Below are 14,376 nucleotides of genomic sequence, written 5' to 3'. Positions count from 1 at the left end.
ACCAGGGAATCTCCTACAGCCTGTGGATAAGGCCATGGGGAAGCAGGTTGTCCGGCTGCAGCCCGGGGAGGACCATGGTGGAACAGATACCCACCTGCAGCCCAGGGAGGACCCCACGCTGCAGCAGCTGGACATGCCCTGCAGGAAGCTGCAGCCTGTGGAGAGGAGCCCACGCAGGAGCAGGGTTGCTGGTAGGTTTTGATATTTACTGCAATATTCACAGCTGGAGCCCCCTGATAGCGCAGGGGGCTCCTGCACTGGCCACACGCTCCTGTGTGCACAGAGGGGTTCCCTCTCCATGCACTGTCCTGATCTACCGTCCCCATCAGCCCCTTCCCTCCACACATCTCCCAGCTGGTTCTTCAGCGCTCTCAGCTACTCCTGCTTCGCCCTGACATACTGGCTCTTGAGCTTGGCAACGAAAGGCTCATCGTTCCCTTCTTCATCCTGGAAGATATTACAGGTGCATTAGCACTGAATGGGTGTTCCAGTCTGGATAGGAACCGCCCCCCCAATATGTATTAAAATAATTAATACATATTAAATAATTAAAATCTCCTAGAAATGGAATTTCCATGTGAAAAGTGGAAATAAAGAGAAGAGGGAAAAACCCCCGTCACAGAAAAGGCACAAGCTTGCACTGCTGTTGTCTGCAGCTGGCCTTGGGGTGTTGGAGCTTGTGGTGGACACTGCAGCTTTGTTAGTCCGATAAACCCGGTTTAGTCCGTTAAAACCGAACTTTTATTCCCTTCCAGCCGTCCTTCAGGTCGGTCACCGCAGCCCCCTCAGGCGGGCGGGGCGCATTTCCCAGCGTGCAGCGCGGGGCTCCGGGCGCGGGGCCTGTCGGGAGCTGCAGTCCCAGCGGGCGCCAGAGGCGCGCGGGCGGGCGCGGCGCGGACTCCGCTTCCCGTGGGGCAGCGCGGCCCCGCTGAGGCGGCGCTCGGAGGCGGTGCCTCGCCAGTGCGAGCCCGGCAGGCAAACGTGTGTTCTGGAAAGGGAGCGAAGAGTCACAGCCTGAGGAACCCAGGCCGGTTCTTTCACAGCTGGAAAATGCATCGATCAGCCCCAGAGCCGAGCTGACGGCCTCGGAGTTCCAGCACGCTAAAGAAGCCATTTAATACCTCTGGAAAAGGCAAAAACCCAGCTAGAGAGAGAAGCATTAGTAGCCCAGCAGTAGTTTCAGTTAGCCCTGGGTCCTGGTTTAGACTAAACAAGAACCAATTCTCCTTTCAGTGATTTTTCCTTTCAGATGAGTTTCTGTGAATCACTTTTCTGTGACATTTTGTTTCAGTGTGTGGCCAGCTGTGGGGTGGTGATGAAGGCCACCAGCAGTGAGAGCCAGGGCAGCTGCCCCAGGCTGGCCCACAGGTGTGTGCTGTAACATTAACGTCAGGGTCACTATAAACGGGAAAGCTGCTGCTGAGGGCTGGGGTTTTCTCCTCCCTTCTCCTCCCTTCTCCTCCCTTCTCCTCCCTTCTCCTCCCTTCTCCTCCCTTCTCCTCCCTTCTCCTCCCTTCTCCTCCCTTCTCCTCCCTTCTCCTCCCTTCTCCTCCCTTCTCCTCCCTTCTCCTCCCTTCTCCTCCCTTCTCCTCCCTTCTCCTCCCTGTCCCTGGAGGGACTTTCCACCACTCTATGAGCTAAGTATAACTTTGTGTCTTTTGTATTAGTATCAATATTGGTTTTCTTATTTTATTAAATCTGTTTAAATTTCAACCCAGTCTCCCTCCTTTTCCCAATTCCCTTTCTCAGTCGGGGAGCGGACACTGGGTGATAGAACTGGTTATTGTTTAGCGCTGGCTGTGGGCTGAACGGAGACACTTGCATGTACCCATCCAGGGAAGATGTTTCTCTCTTTCAGCGCTCCTGGTCCTGTTCCTTCCAGAAGCACATCCGCCAGCTGCTTTGCTGGTCTTGCCCTCAGCCAGACAGCCCCACCAGTCAGCTCCACCAGGAACCGCCTCTGCAACAGCAAAGAGACGCTAAGCTGCTAGAAGGGGACAACGCACCCTGGTTTTGTGTGAATCCCCCCAGGAGCCTGACGGTAGATGCAGATCTCCAGCCAGCTCGTTCGTCTCCTAAGATGTCTGAGGCAAAATGAACAACGCTGCAAGCTCCTGTCTCTCAGGCCTAAAAGCCCAGGAGAAAATGGGGCATCGCAGGTGAGAAGTGCACCGTGGTGAAGTGTTTGAAGATGAGCTGCCTTGAGCAAACCGCTGCGGAGTGTGTTTGGCACCTGAAAGCTTTGCCCCATGGGGCCGGGGCGTGCGGTTGTGCCCGACTCGCTGGAGTTCAGCGCGGAAGTTGTCTCGCTCTCCCGCAGTCTCTCTGTGGATTTCCAGCAGTTTTCTATTCCTCACGGAGCTGATCAAAATCCTGCTGCAGAGTCTTCGTCTAAAGGATACAGAAAGGAGGATTGTAACAAACTAACTGAGTAACAGAAATGTTCTGCTGTCGGCCAGCTCAGGTGAGCAGTCAGTGTAGTCCATAGACTTTAGGGGAGCTGTCCCTGGCTAATTGCTTCTCAATCGGAAGAAAAATAAATAATTTATTAAATTTTATTGTTACTATTTACAAAAACTGTGTCAATGACCCTTTTATACCTGTTTTTGTGTTTAAAAATAGATCTTAATCCACTAGGAGGGAGCGGGAGAAACATTGTTCCAGAGATTTTTACATGCATCCCCTTCAGATCCACTGTATTTTATTTAGAATGTTTCTTTTTTATACGATTTATCTTTGCTTAACTACTGCAGAGGTACATGGTGATTCAGAGGTAACCACGGCTCTAGTCTGGGTTTTGAGGGCTGTGTCTGTATTTATTATGCCATGACGCAGGGACACGAAGGGTGGATCGAGCTGCGCTGACGGTCAGCGCTGGAGTGGAGCTGCCGATGGCCCCAATCTGTGCGGCACAGCCCAGCACTGCTTTTCTGAAGCACAAAGGCAAGGAGTATTTTTTTTCCCCTTCCTGGAGGTTTTCATCCATCCCTCCTCACAGCTGTGCACTAACTCCATGCTGGGATCCCACGTGTTCTCTTTTTCACCCTCCTCCTAGAGATCAGGTCTCTGCCATCGCGGGGTTGGAAGCAGAGCCCGTCCCAGCCCCTGGTGTGCGTTAGCCCTTTGTGGCTGGGTGGGACATGCTGACAGTTGGCACTGGAGTCAAAACACATAAGGAACCTTTGCACTGGGCAGCTCCTGCCTTCAATTTACCTGTTGTGCTAAGCAAGAGCGTGCGAGAATTGAAGCAATGACTTAGTGAATCAGATCAGACTATCAGGTACATGCCCACCTATTCCCTTTCCTACCTGTTTATGGACTTTTTGGCCATGAATTTGTCTAACTTTTAAGAATAAAAGCATATCTGAAGATATTTCAGAGAGACTCTGAATTTTTCCTGCAATGCTGTACCCGTGGGTGTGTATTTGGGTCTCTGTGCAGGACAGGTTCTTAGACAGATCCACTTTCTCTGCCTTGAGCTTGGTGACATGTCCTCTCCAGCTCTTCATTCAGTTTTGCTAGAAGCAGTTTGCGGGCAGCGTGCTCATGGAGATAGCAGCACACTCCTTGACTACACTCGTCTGCAGATGCTCCACCTGCAGGAAAGAGAGGCTTGAATCGATCAGGAGCATGGCATCAGTGGGAGCTCTTGGACTGGTTTGGTGGGTCTAGAGCAGAAACTAAGGAGCAAAGAGTGGGATAAGGGAAGGAAAATGGGAAAAACTGGAGCAGGAGAGCGGGCAAGTGATAACACTGTAGAAAAGGATGGGCCAGATAGAAACATGATGGGTTCAAACTTGGAAGTAGTGCGAAGGAGGGTGCTCTATGTGAGTTTTAGCCTTCTTAGAGAGTGAATTATGTCCATTTTGTGATCTGAGTTACACCATTTAAGATGAATGATACATATTTAAAGATGCTAAGGGTACAATGTTGTAAAAGAGTGCACGTACTTTTAGATAATAACGTAAAACATTCTTACCAGGAAGATATTTATGTCCTTCCCCCTTCAAATGTGACACTGGAAGAGCCAGATGCGACAAGAGATATAAGTGGAGACTTCAGACAGTGGCAGCACAGCCTGTGCCAAGGGAACGGGATATTCTCTGGAGCTGGCCAAGATCCAGCATTGCTACCGTGCCAGATGTTCAGTGCCTGCTCCAGAACTTCTGCTGGCACCACAGGATGGGAGGTAGGAGATCAGATGTATAAAATACATCCAGTTGAAGGTGGGAAACATTTGGCTCATCATTGTCTAATTTACCTGAGTCTGAAGAGAATTCTTTTCTTCCTTCATGTTGTCAATGAACTTTAACAAATGTTGTTTCTCTTCCTTTAAAATATTTATTTCATCTTTCTCCTTTTTCTGCAGTGCCAGTATCTGCTGGGTGCACTCCTCGGACACGCTTGTGACCACAGCCTTCAGGGGCTCTAGGGCATGAATTGTTTTCTTCTGATGAGCTAAAGAAAGCAAAGGTTGAGGTCTCACAATGAGCAGCAAAGCCTGAATTTTACTCAGCTGAGCTGTTGGATATTCAACCTCAAAACAGTGCTGGTGGGAAGTGGGACAGAACATGGACCTTTGCCTGCTTGGTCTGGTGAGTGTCTAAGGACTGCGATCTTTTGGGATTATAACCTGGTTTTTATCCAGCTGTGCATATGAACTTCATAAAGACTTCTGATTTCAGCTCATGCTATTTATCCTGGCTTGGAAAACAAAGGATGAACAGTACTTTGTTTTGTTTTCTCAAGTATTTAAGGTTTTGATAAGGTATAATGAGCACTGATGGCTTTGGCGTGGGAAGGTGTCTCCATCCAAGCACAGGCAGTGTACGGGGCTAAAGACAGCTGGTAATTAGCGATTTACCCTCTTTTGAGAAGGCGTGTTCTCCCTGAACTTTGATCTGCTTTCTTGTCCCCAAATGCATGGTCTCATGCAACCTTTTGTCTACAAATTTGTTGTCTACCCACTCTCCCCTTCTTTAGGTATGCCGTGACCTCTTTTCTTCTACCTTTCTCTTCAGTGCATCTAGTAAAGAACTCACATGTTCTGGGTTTTCTCTGCTGTACCGTGTGCTTTTCACTCTCAGCAATTTCCCCTTTGACTTGAAAATTTTTCTTAAAGATATTTACCTGAGGAACCTAGTGACGGTACTTGACTTGGGTCCCACATCCTAGCTACAATGACATGGTAGAATTTCATCTGATGCCACCTCCTTGGTGCGAAGGCTTGTTTTTATGACTAGGAGGAATTCCACCAGGAGAATAAAATGATCAGAGACAGGATATGGTGTGATTCAAATAAGGCTGAGAGCGAGCCTTGTTTTGTTTGTGAATAACTGCATTATTCAGCAATCAAAACTGTTCACTCCCTCTCCTGAACAGGAGGATAGAAATGCTGGTGGATGCTGAATAATCTGACTTGGAGGTTTTTTTCCCTCCTCAGTAAAAGCTGGTATTAGTATTTATGTACAAACACCATGCAATAGATCTTGCATTTTAAAAGTTAAAACACATACATAAATCTAAGAACAGGAACTACTTTTCTTATTATACTTGGGTGTGAATTTCCTTCCCACGCTATAACTGTACCAAAGGTTTTGCAAAACTCTTTCACTATGATACTTGTGTGAGGACGAGAGATGGCAAAAATGAGAGTGTCAGCACAGGGATTCTGCCACTGTTGCTCGGTTGCTCAGTGTGACCACGCTAAAACTTCAGCAAGCTTGTTTTGAGGTGTAGTTTGAGTGTTTCACAGCTGCCTCCTGACCACAAGCAACCCCCTTTTAATTGTAGCTGCCTGGTATGTCAGAAGTTAGAGCACAACTCGTTGGCTGCCAAAGTGGTTATTTTGTAGTGTGGGCACTGGCCGGTGCCATCTGAGAACATTAGCTCTCTGATGAGCTCTCGTAGCTCTCCCCATGCTGAGGAAGGACAGGCATTCTCCCACTTGGAGAGCATTCAGGCTGGGGTGCAGCTCGCTGCACACACAGAATCGCCACGTGGACCCAGAAGTCTTAGCACCACAAAGGAGTCAATGTGAAGGCCATGTGGATGTAGCAACCTGAGTATTATTTTAATCAAAAAATGAATTCAGCTGTGGATAACATCACCGTGAAGACCTACCCTGTCCCTCAGCTTTGGCTTAGAGGAGCTCCCAGCAGCACAACCTTTATCTCAGAACAAGGTTCCAGCTGCAGGGATTCGATGGCTCTCTCCTCCACGGTGCAATTTTCCAAATTCCTCTTAGTACCTTCACGTTCATGTGGATTTACTCCAGAGACAATGTCATAAAGCCTCAGTGCTGATTCAGCACAACCTTAACACCCAAAAGACTGTATGTCCAGTTCTGGCAGAAGACAAATCATTGCAAGCCGCTGGTACAGGCTGCACACCCCGGTCCCCATCAGAGGCTGCTGCCTTCTCTGCTCTGCGTGCTCAGCTGTGCACGTGCTGGCTGCTTCAAATGTGCTGCCAGAATGATGCAGCAAAATATACAGTGTAAGCAGTACAGTTTTAAGACAACATTTAATAATAATACGTATTTTTTTTATTAAAAATAAAACCAGATTATTCTGCGTGACGGGGAATATGTTGTAATGCTAGCAGAGTTAAGGGGAGAACCTGCCACGGCAGTGGGTGCAGTGGTGAGCACCTTAATCATCTCATAGGCTCAGCTAGTACAGGATATAAGACGAGGGCAGAAAAAGCAGAGTAAGACAAAGCTGCTAAATCAGACTAGCAAGATAATAGCCAGTTGGCTGAGAAATACTATGCTGTGGTGTAAAGGAGGTTTAGTTTCAGTTTCAAAAGGAGCTGAAATGCTACAGATAAGAGTATCTGTAAGTAATGGAGTGGTAAGTGGAGTGATGAGACCTCTCCCTAGGCAATCTGCACCGTTTGTCGGCTCCAAAGCTGTACCTTAAGACTCCGAGCACTGCAGTGAGGGACTATAAAACTCTCATGTTGGGAGCCCTCAGAATGGCCACCTCTCACAGATTTTAAAGTTGTTGTTTTTGTTAAGCACACTCAGATGTAATTTAAGAATAAAGATAAATATTTAGGAGTGCAGTTCTACAAATCAGTACATTTCCTCCCTCTTTCTTATGTACTCTTTCTGCTCTCAGACACTTGCTTGTGTCTCTTCCCTAGCACAGACACTCTCCTGAGCAATTCAACTCCCTAAACCAACTTTGCAGCTCTTGGTCTTTGTTTTTCCTGCTGGGTGAGTTCACTCAGCTCACAGAGGTGTCTGAGTGGCAGAGCTGGTGCAGTGTAAGCAGTTGGGAGCGCACCATCAGGACTGGGGCAGTGGGACCTTCTTGCTTCCATGGCCATGAGTTGTTGGCTCGGATTAGATCCCTGCTTCCTCGGCCAGGCAGGGAGGAAGAGGCCTGGAAATCACTTACTGATAACCCCATCCAAACCCCTTAGTTAAAAGGGGATGGATGTCATGCAGGCCTCATTAGCAAGGTAAAATCTGTAGTGAGGAAAATGAGTTTGTCCTTAATATACAGAAAGGTGGGAGGATCCCAATCCCAACTTAAAAAAAATTGGAAAATATTCCATTTGTTCTATTCTCAGAGCTTCAAGTATGCTTGCTACCATGGCCTGTTGGTTCATTAGCATTCAGTTGATTTCCAGAAATAAAGCTATCATAAAAGATATGTTTTGCTGGGTATCCAGAGACTTCAAAGAAAAAAAAGGGAAATATCACATCCAAGCAATATGGAGGAGTCGGTAAATAAGTGCTTAAAAAAAAAAAAGCTTCAGGGAGCAGTACAATATGGGCTACAGCACGGACACCAGTGATCTGGCTGGGAGCTGGAGCAAAGAAATGTCTACTAAAGAGTCCTGGAAGAAAACTGATTTTTTAAAAAGTTTTTTTCTATAATGATGAAAATTATTTATTCACCTGGTTGAAGTATGCTGTGCAAAGAAAGATTCTGGTCTGTAACGAGGGACTATGATTAGGTAGCTCAGGTAAAGGTACTGGGATAAACAATATATATCCTTTAAGAGACTGTCCCAGTCTGCTGACCTTTGATAGCTGCTCAGTGCCCAGTGTGAAACGAGCTCCTGGTTACAGTCTATTTCTAGCCCTCTGTGATTGTTTACAAAGTCCTGGTATCACTGTGGCATCTGAATGCCAAGCAACGTTTAAAGCACACTAAGAACAGCCAGAGAACAGCCAGTTCAGCTCTCTGCCCTGCCTTGCTTCAGGAGGAATTCAAGCTCCAAGTTACCAGAGCGAGTGCATCCAAATATATTCGTACGATACCACTCCACTATAAATGCCATTGTCCTGGAAAAACCTTGAGCTGCTGCTCTTGCCTGAACTGCGTGATGAAGATTTAAAAAAAAAATCTAAAAATCTTAAATCTAAATCTAAAAATCTTAAATCTAAAAATCTAAAATATTACAGGAGAAAAAAACCTCCAACAACTTCATCTTATGTAAGAAGGAAACAAGACCTAACAGACCAGAAAGATGGTTTTACCAGTTGACATCTATTTAGGCTGCTCATCCAACACAACTAAGCTCTGTAAGAAAGTGTCTCTGTTAGTGTTTTTTCCCCACAGGTCAAAGTCCAAGAGCTCACCCAAAGTAACTTCATATTCGTTCTTTATAGCTGACAGCAAGGGCTTGTAGGTCTTGAAGTTGTCTATGAAGAATTCAAAGATCTCTGTAGGGCTGGGCTGAGAGGAGAAAGGCAGCTTGAGAAAACCTTCAGGGGCACATTTCTCAGAAATCAGATATATCTGTTTTGTCTAACACAAACGGCATCTAATGGCAGTGAGAATGAGTACAAAAATACCACTACCACGATGTATTTTGTCTCTCCGTCTCTGCTCTGCTGTCCCAAATACCCCACGTGAAGGTGGAGTTCTGTCCCCAGTTCATAGGCACCACAGCGCGATGGAGAGCACACAAAGAATTCAGTGGCCAAAGAGAAGCTTTGATCAAGTCTGTCAGGGCACAGCTCCAAAATGTGTTACTGTTCAGAGGGAGCTGACTAGAACTCAGGTAACAAGATGGATGTTAAAGGTAGGTAACAAGGTCATATCGCTGCTTTTGTTGCCTATTTTGTTAAGTTAAATGGCAAGTTCTGCAGAGCAGAGTGTCTCTCTTCTCAGCAGAATAAAACTTGCTCAGGGAGGATAGTCAAACTCCCGTGGTGTATCTGGGCCATAGGAAGACTTCACTAGCAATAAGGAATGTTCTCACTGAGTTTACCTCACTGTTAAATAGAATAAAACATGTAAGACAGGAAAAAAATATTTACAAAGCAGAAACATTTATGAGACCTCTGTCTTCTCTTGCCGTTAGCCACTTTTTGTTTCCCTCCATTCTCTTCCATCTACCACTTTCTTTCCCCATCACTGCAGGATTCCTTTGGGAATGAGAATTTGAATTAATTAGCGCAGAGAAAATCGAATCTAAAGTTTCCACGATCTGCATAAATGCTCTTATTGCAGGATATTACAAAAACAGGAGTACCCACTCCTGCTCTTTCTGTGTTTTCAATTAAAGTGGTGGTTCTCAATGTCTCCATGAGGTGTGTCCTCAAACATTTACAACAACCCCCCTCAGGATCAGACCCATTAGAAGCTGCGAATTTTGGGGATCCTGATTAGGCTCAGGCAAGAGCTAGAGGACAAAGCCCCTTCTTGTCACACACAAATTTGCAGTGAAAATTTGGGAACCTACATACCTGCTGCTTTCTGGGTCTAGGCAGGAATCTTCAGGAGCTGAGTGTGTCAGTTCTGTTTCACATCCACTTTAGATTACCAGGTCTTTTTGAAGACTTGGGCTTTGATTTGAAAATGGAAACAGTTATGGAAGATGCAGAGTACACAAGAAGATGTGAACAACCCAATAACATGCAACCAACAGCAACCCAACGTATAAATAAACTGCTTTCTGTGCAAGCTCTCCAACATGAGCTGCAAACCCACTTATCCCTTACTACCCGTAGATGCCTACTCTTCTCATCTACTTTTTCCTTTGGATGGCAAATTCAAGTAATCCATCTCTGCACATAGTTTTAAGTCAAGAGAACCTCGTATCAGACCTGGAACTTCAGTTCCTGGGAGTTCTTTTTAGTCAGAGCAAGAGACTGCAGCTCTTTCCTTAAGTAGGACTCCAGTTGCTCCAAGAATCGTGGCTTTGGAATGGTGAGAAGGGCCTGTTTATTGCTGCAGAGACACAGGAAAAGAATGGACGCATGGACTTAGGTGTGTCATGTATAGAATGAAGTCATAATAAATCAGCTCAAGGCTCTTGGTTTTCTTCCTCCTGCCCATTGCTTCACAGCAGGACTTTATTATTTTCCCTTCTGTGAGAGAATAAGTATGTACTAGAGTTAAAATAAAAAAGCAAACAGTGGCCAATTTAAAATGCCTTGATGGAGCAGGAGGGTATTTAAGACACCCTACTCTTCAGTTTAAGAACTTCATAATGCTTTTTGGTATAAAAAGCCAGGTGAGTGGGTTTTCTGTCAGAAAAGAATAAATACTAATTATGTTATTTGAAATGGGTCAAGGAAAACAGGTATTTGAAAAGAGAGCTGATAACATACTACATCTCCTGAGGTTCTAGGTTCCTCAGGAGGTTCTAAGCCAAATGTCCCTTTGCTGGATGATATCATGCATACTTCATCTTAAAACCAGCTAGAATTACAACTAAAAAGCACAGCTGTCCTTATTATATCACCCACAGCTGTGTCCTGCAGACTGTCAGAGCCCTGAGTGCACCCATAGGCTCTGCAACCTCTTCCCCTACCCCTGGGGGTTTGGGTGCCTGTGTTCGAGGGGAGCTGGGACCCCACAGGGTGACAGCAAGGCAACCAGGGACAGTGACCTGCCCAGCAGAGCACAATGCCACAGGACTTGAACAAGAACAGCAGAGCAGGTGCCTTGATAGTTCAGTGATGGTCACACAAGTCTGCAATGATGAGGAAGGTCCGACGCCAAGCTGGGATGTCAAGTCAGGCCAGGGTCAGTGAGGTACAAGATGGACATGGCTACACCATAGCTCCAGCAAGAACCAAAGGTGAGGGAGCCTCAGTGAAAGCTTCTCACATCTCTTTCTCCCACAGCTCTTTTTGCAGCACCCGGTCCCAGGTTACCCAGCTGTGCCAAATCAGAACTGGTCTGGAGCCCAGGCACCCAAACACCTAGGACTGGAGAAGAGCTTGCAGAGCCTGTTGGTGCACTCGGAGCCCTGACAGGATCCTGTATGATGTCGGTCAGTGAATCATGAAATGAGAGCATTTTATGGTACTATTGATACTAAGCATGACTCACTATTAGGTAAATACTTGACATCTCCTATAGAGTTACTAGTCAGAACCAGCAATGTCTTCTCTGTCGTGCTGAGCTCCTGTGGGGTAACCCAACATCATTGTTCTCACTAACGTGGGAAGAGGTTCTGCTCTTAGTTTAGAAAACTAAGAGGTCTTAAGTTTTCAAAAACTGCTTCCAGCAGTGCTGGTGACTTAACCAGCAGCACAGGCAGAGCTTACCTAGACTGTCTCTCCTCTGGGGCGCAGCAGGGTTTGTGATGCCTTAGGACCGTCTGTCCGGATGCAAACGCAGGCCACGTGGACCAACGGCCTTGAGCATAAAGCTGAAAAGATTGAAAGGAAAAAAAAAATCCCTTTGCTGTATCTGAGCACTACAAATGCACAACAAAGAGCCAAAATCCAGAATCAATACAACTGCCTATGAAAGAGGAGGGCTGCACCCCGAAACTCATCTCAGCCAGCACTGACCACACCTAAAAACCAAGTAAGCTTCTTTCTTTGAAGAAATCTTCCCAGACTAGAACCATTTGTTAAACACCCCTGAATGATCTCCTGGTAGCTATTGTTCATGCTGCCTAGATTACATGATGTGGGAATATGTTCATATCTTTGGGTAAAAACTGGTTTCTTGATCTACACTGGGACCACTGGAAAATAAAGCATCACACAAAGAGATCAGGATCTTGCATTAATCCAGATGAAAACCAAAATTAACAGGTTTCACTTAGGTCTTGTTCCCATCAGGGAGTTTTGCACTGGGGTGTGAGTCCCCTACTAAGGGCACGCTGAGTGAGGGTAACTCGTGTAGCTGATGGGTTTTAAATGCAGGTTGGTGACCCTACGCAAACCAGCTGAATTTGCATCAGGGTAGAACATAATGAAGATAAGGTCTGAGGAACAGTAAAAAAGAAAATGATAAATGAATTTTCCTTCAGAAACTGCAAGCAAAATCTTGTTAATTTTAAGAGTCTGTTCATTTCTATCTTGGAACTTTCTCAGCGTTTCTTTGGGGGGAAGAAAAAGGCAGCTATGCTGGATTGCTCTGCTTTATCTTCATTATTACAACTGAATAATTAGTATGTGATTGTCCAATATAAATCCCTCCCTATTCTGTCCATAAAATTAATCATGGGCGAAGAGGAGGGTTTGACCTTCAAAACCCACACTTCAGACTGACCAAGCCTTGAAACAGTTCAGTGTAAAGCCTCAGATGTTTAAACACCCTCATTTCAGTGCAAGAAGCAGGAAAATTACCTTGGAGAAATAATACGATTCCAATTTATTGAGAGTTGAAAATCTTTTGTACGCTGAGGAAAGTGCTTACAGAATGTCCCAGCTCTAGGGACAAAATAATAATTTAAGTTCTTGGGCTAATGGAGCACATACAGCGTGTCGGAGAAGTGGCACATTCCTGATATACAACCAAAATGCTAATGAAAAAAAAACCCCAAAATAAATAACATATGACTTTTATAGGCCTTTGTTGGTATACATGTTCCTGGAATTTATTTTCTCATAATTTGGATATAGATTTTTTTTCCTATGCTCGTTTATTTTATTTACAAAGACTGATAAATACAAGGGAGCAGATGTTCCTGGAGGGTGCTCTTATCCTGTGATTAAACAGCATGCGGCCGTGTGGTTTCTTTTTATTTTTTTTTAAAAACTGTATGGGTCAAATTCTGGCTTCAGTATTTGGCACGTGTGTCCGTGCAGAAGGTTACGGCCAAGAACAACATTTATATTCCTCTCCTCCTTCCTCCACCCTTAAAAATGCAGTAATTCCATCACAAAGATGACATCTGAATCTGAAATTCAAGAGTTAGCAGCAATATGTAGATTTTATATATATATATATTAAAGACAGATTAAAATGATTAGAACTTTCTTGACTTTCTAATAGTTTGGGACAGTCCCTGGGCTTCCAGCAAGATTCAAAGTTGACCAAGTTAGCTAAAGTTTGGATGTTTCACTGGAATTCTTCAAGTCACTGGAGTCTTCTGTTTCTTGGCCAGGAGGTATTTCAGATTGTTGAGATGTGTTTGGCAACCTGCAGTCTCGGAGGAGGAGGCAGGAGCGGTCCTGTGCAACGGCAAGAAAGAAACTTTTCAAAATATACAGAATTAACTAAATATACAGTGGAGATGGAGAGTCTGGCTCGTGTACACCTAAGGTAAACATTGCTGATCTCCAGCCTAAACCTCCCCTGGCACAACTTGAGGCCGTTTCCTTTCATCCTGTCACTTGTTACCTGGGAGAAGAGACCGACCCCCCCTCACTACACCCTCCTTTCAGGCAGTTGTAGAGAGCGAGAAGGTCTCCCCTCAGCCTCCTTTTCTCCAGGCTAAACACCCCCAGGTCCCTCAGCCGCTCCCCATCACACTTGTGCTCCAGACCCTTCACCAGCTCCGTTGCCCTTCTCTGGACTCGCTCGCTCCAGCACCTCAAGGTCTTTCTTTTAGTGAGGGGCCCCAAACTGCACCCAGGATTTGACGTGCGGCCTCACCAGTGCCGAGTATATCCCCAAGCAGCCTCAGCTGGCGCGACGCCGGCCCTGGGCGGGCGGGGCGGGGTGACAGCGCCCGCGGCCTCCCAGCCGGTGCGTGTGGCAGGGCCGCGGAGGCCCCCCACCCCCGCGGGAAGGGAAGGGCTGTGCTCGGCTCGGTGTCCCCGGACGCCGACACCTCCCTCGCCCCGGCGCGGCCCTCACCCGCCCGGCGGAGCGCGGCCCGCCGCCATGGCCGCGCTGTTTACACCCGTCGCCATGGAGACGCTTCCCCGCCCCCCAGGACCCTCCTCGCGTGCCGCCATAGCTGCCCGCGCAGCGCCTGACGCGCTGGTACCCCTCCGCAGCCCGGCGCGGCCCAGCCCCAAGCCGGCGGGACGCGGGCTCTACGGAGCGGCCGGGCCCGGGGTGATGCCGCCGGAACGGCGCTGCCCGACACGCCGGCGGGGCGGCCGAAACCGGCCCCTGCGCGGAGGCGGCCGGCGGACACCGGCAAGGTGGGGGCGGCCCCTCTGCCGCGGTGCACTCTGGGAACGGGAGTCCAGCACGCGGCGGCGCTCAGCGG

At 47.0% G+C, this 14,376-nt stretch overlaps 1 protein-coding gene and 2 long non-coding RNA genes across 3 annotated transcripts; 2 read left to right on the top strand and 1 right to left on the bottom strand.

The window, feature by feature from the left end:
- Positions 1 to 991: 991 nt before the first annotated feature.
- Positions 992 to 2,937, top strand: LOC137669273 (uncharacterized). Its single transcript, XR_011049074.1, has 3 exons — positions 992 to 1,368; positions 1,859 to 2,464; positions 2,836 to 2,937. It is a non-coding gene; the product is annotated as an uncharacterized lncRNA (long non-coding RNA).
- On the bottom strand, positions 1,719 to 14,293 carry TSNAXIP1 (translin associated factor X interacting protein 1). Its single transcript, XM_068411292.1, is given in 13 exon segments — positions 1,719 to 1,903; positions 1,905 to 1,960; positions 2,234 to 2,349; positions 2,351 to 2,385; positions 3,345 to 3,433; positions 3,465 to 3,557; positions 3,560 to 3,596; positions 4,262 to 4,458; positions 8,600 to 8,696; positions 10,073 to 10,196; positions 11,525 to 11,658; positions 13,297 to 13,387; positions 14,016 to 14,293. Coding segments are annotated over 13 exon segments (1,293 nt in total). The 5' UTR covers positions 14,117 to 14,293; the 3' UTR covers positions 1,719 to 1,780.
- On the top strand, positions 4,376 to 11,960 carry LOC137669274 (uncharacterized). Its single transcript, XR_011049075.1, has 3 exons — positions 4,376 to 4,595; positions 11,099 to 11,247; positions 11,552 to 11,960. It is a non-coding gene; the product is annotated as an uncharacterized lncRNA (long non-coding RNA).
- Positions 14,294 to 14,376: the final 83 nt, after the last annotated feature.

The sequence above is a fragment of the Nyctibius grandis genome, chromosome 12 (assembly GCF_013368605.1).
Source record: "Nyctibius grandis isolate bNycGra1 chromosome 12, bNycGra1.pri, whole genome shotgun sequence".
NCBI lineage: Eukaryota > Metazoa > Chordata > Aves > Nyctibiiformes > Nyctibiidae > Nyctibius > Nyctibius grandis.
This window is presented reverse-complemented; position numbering and strand designations above follow the sequence as displayed.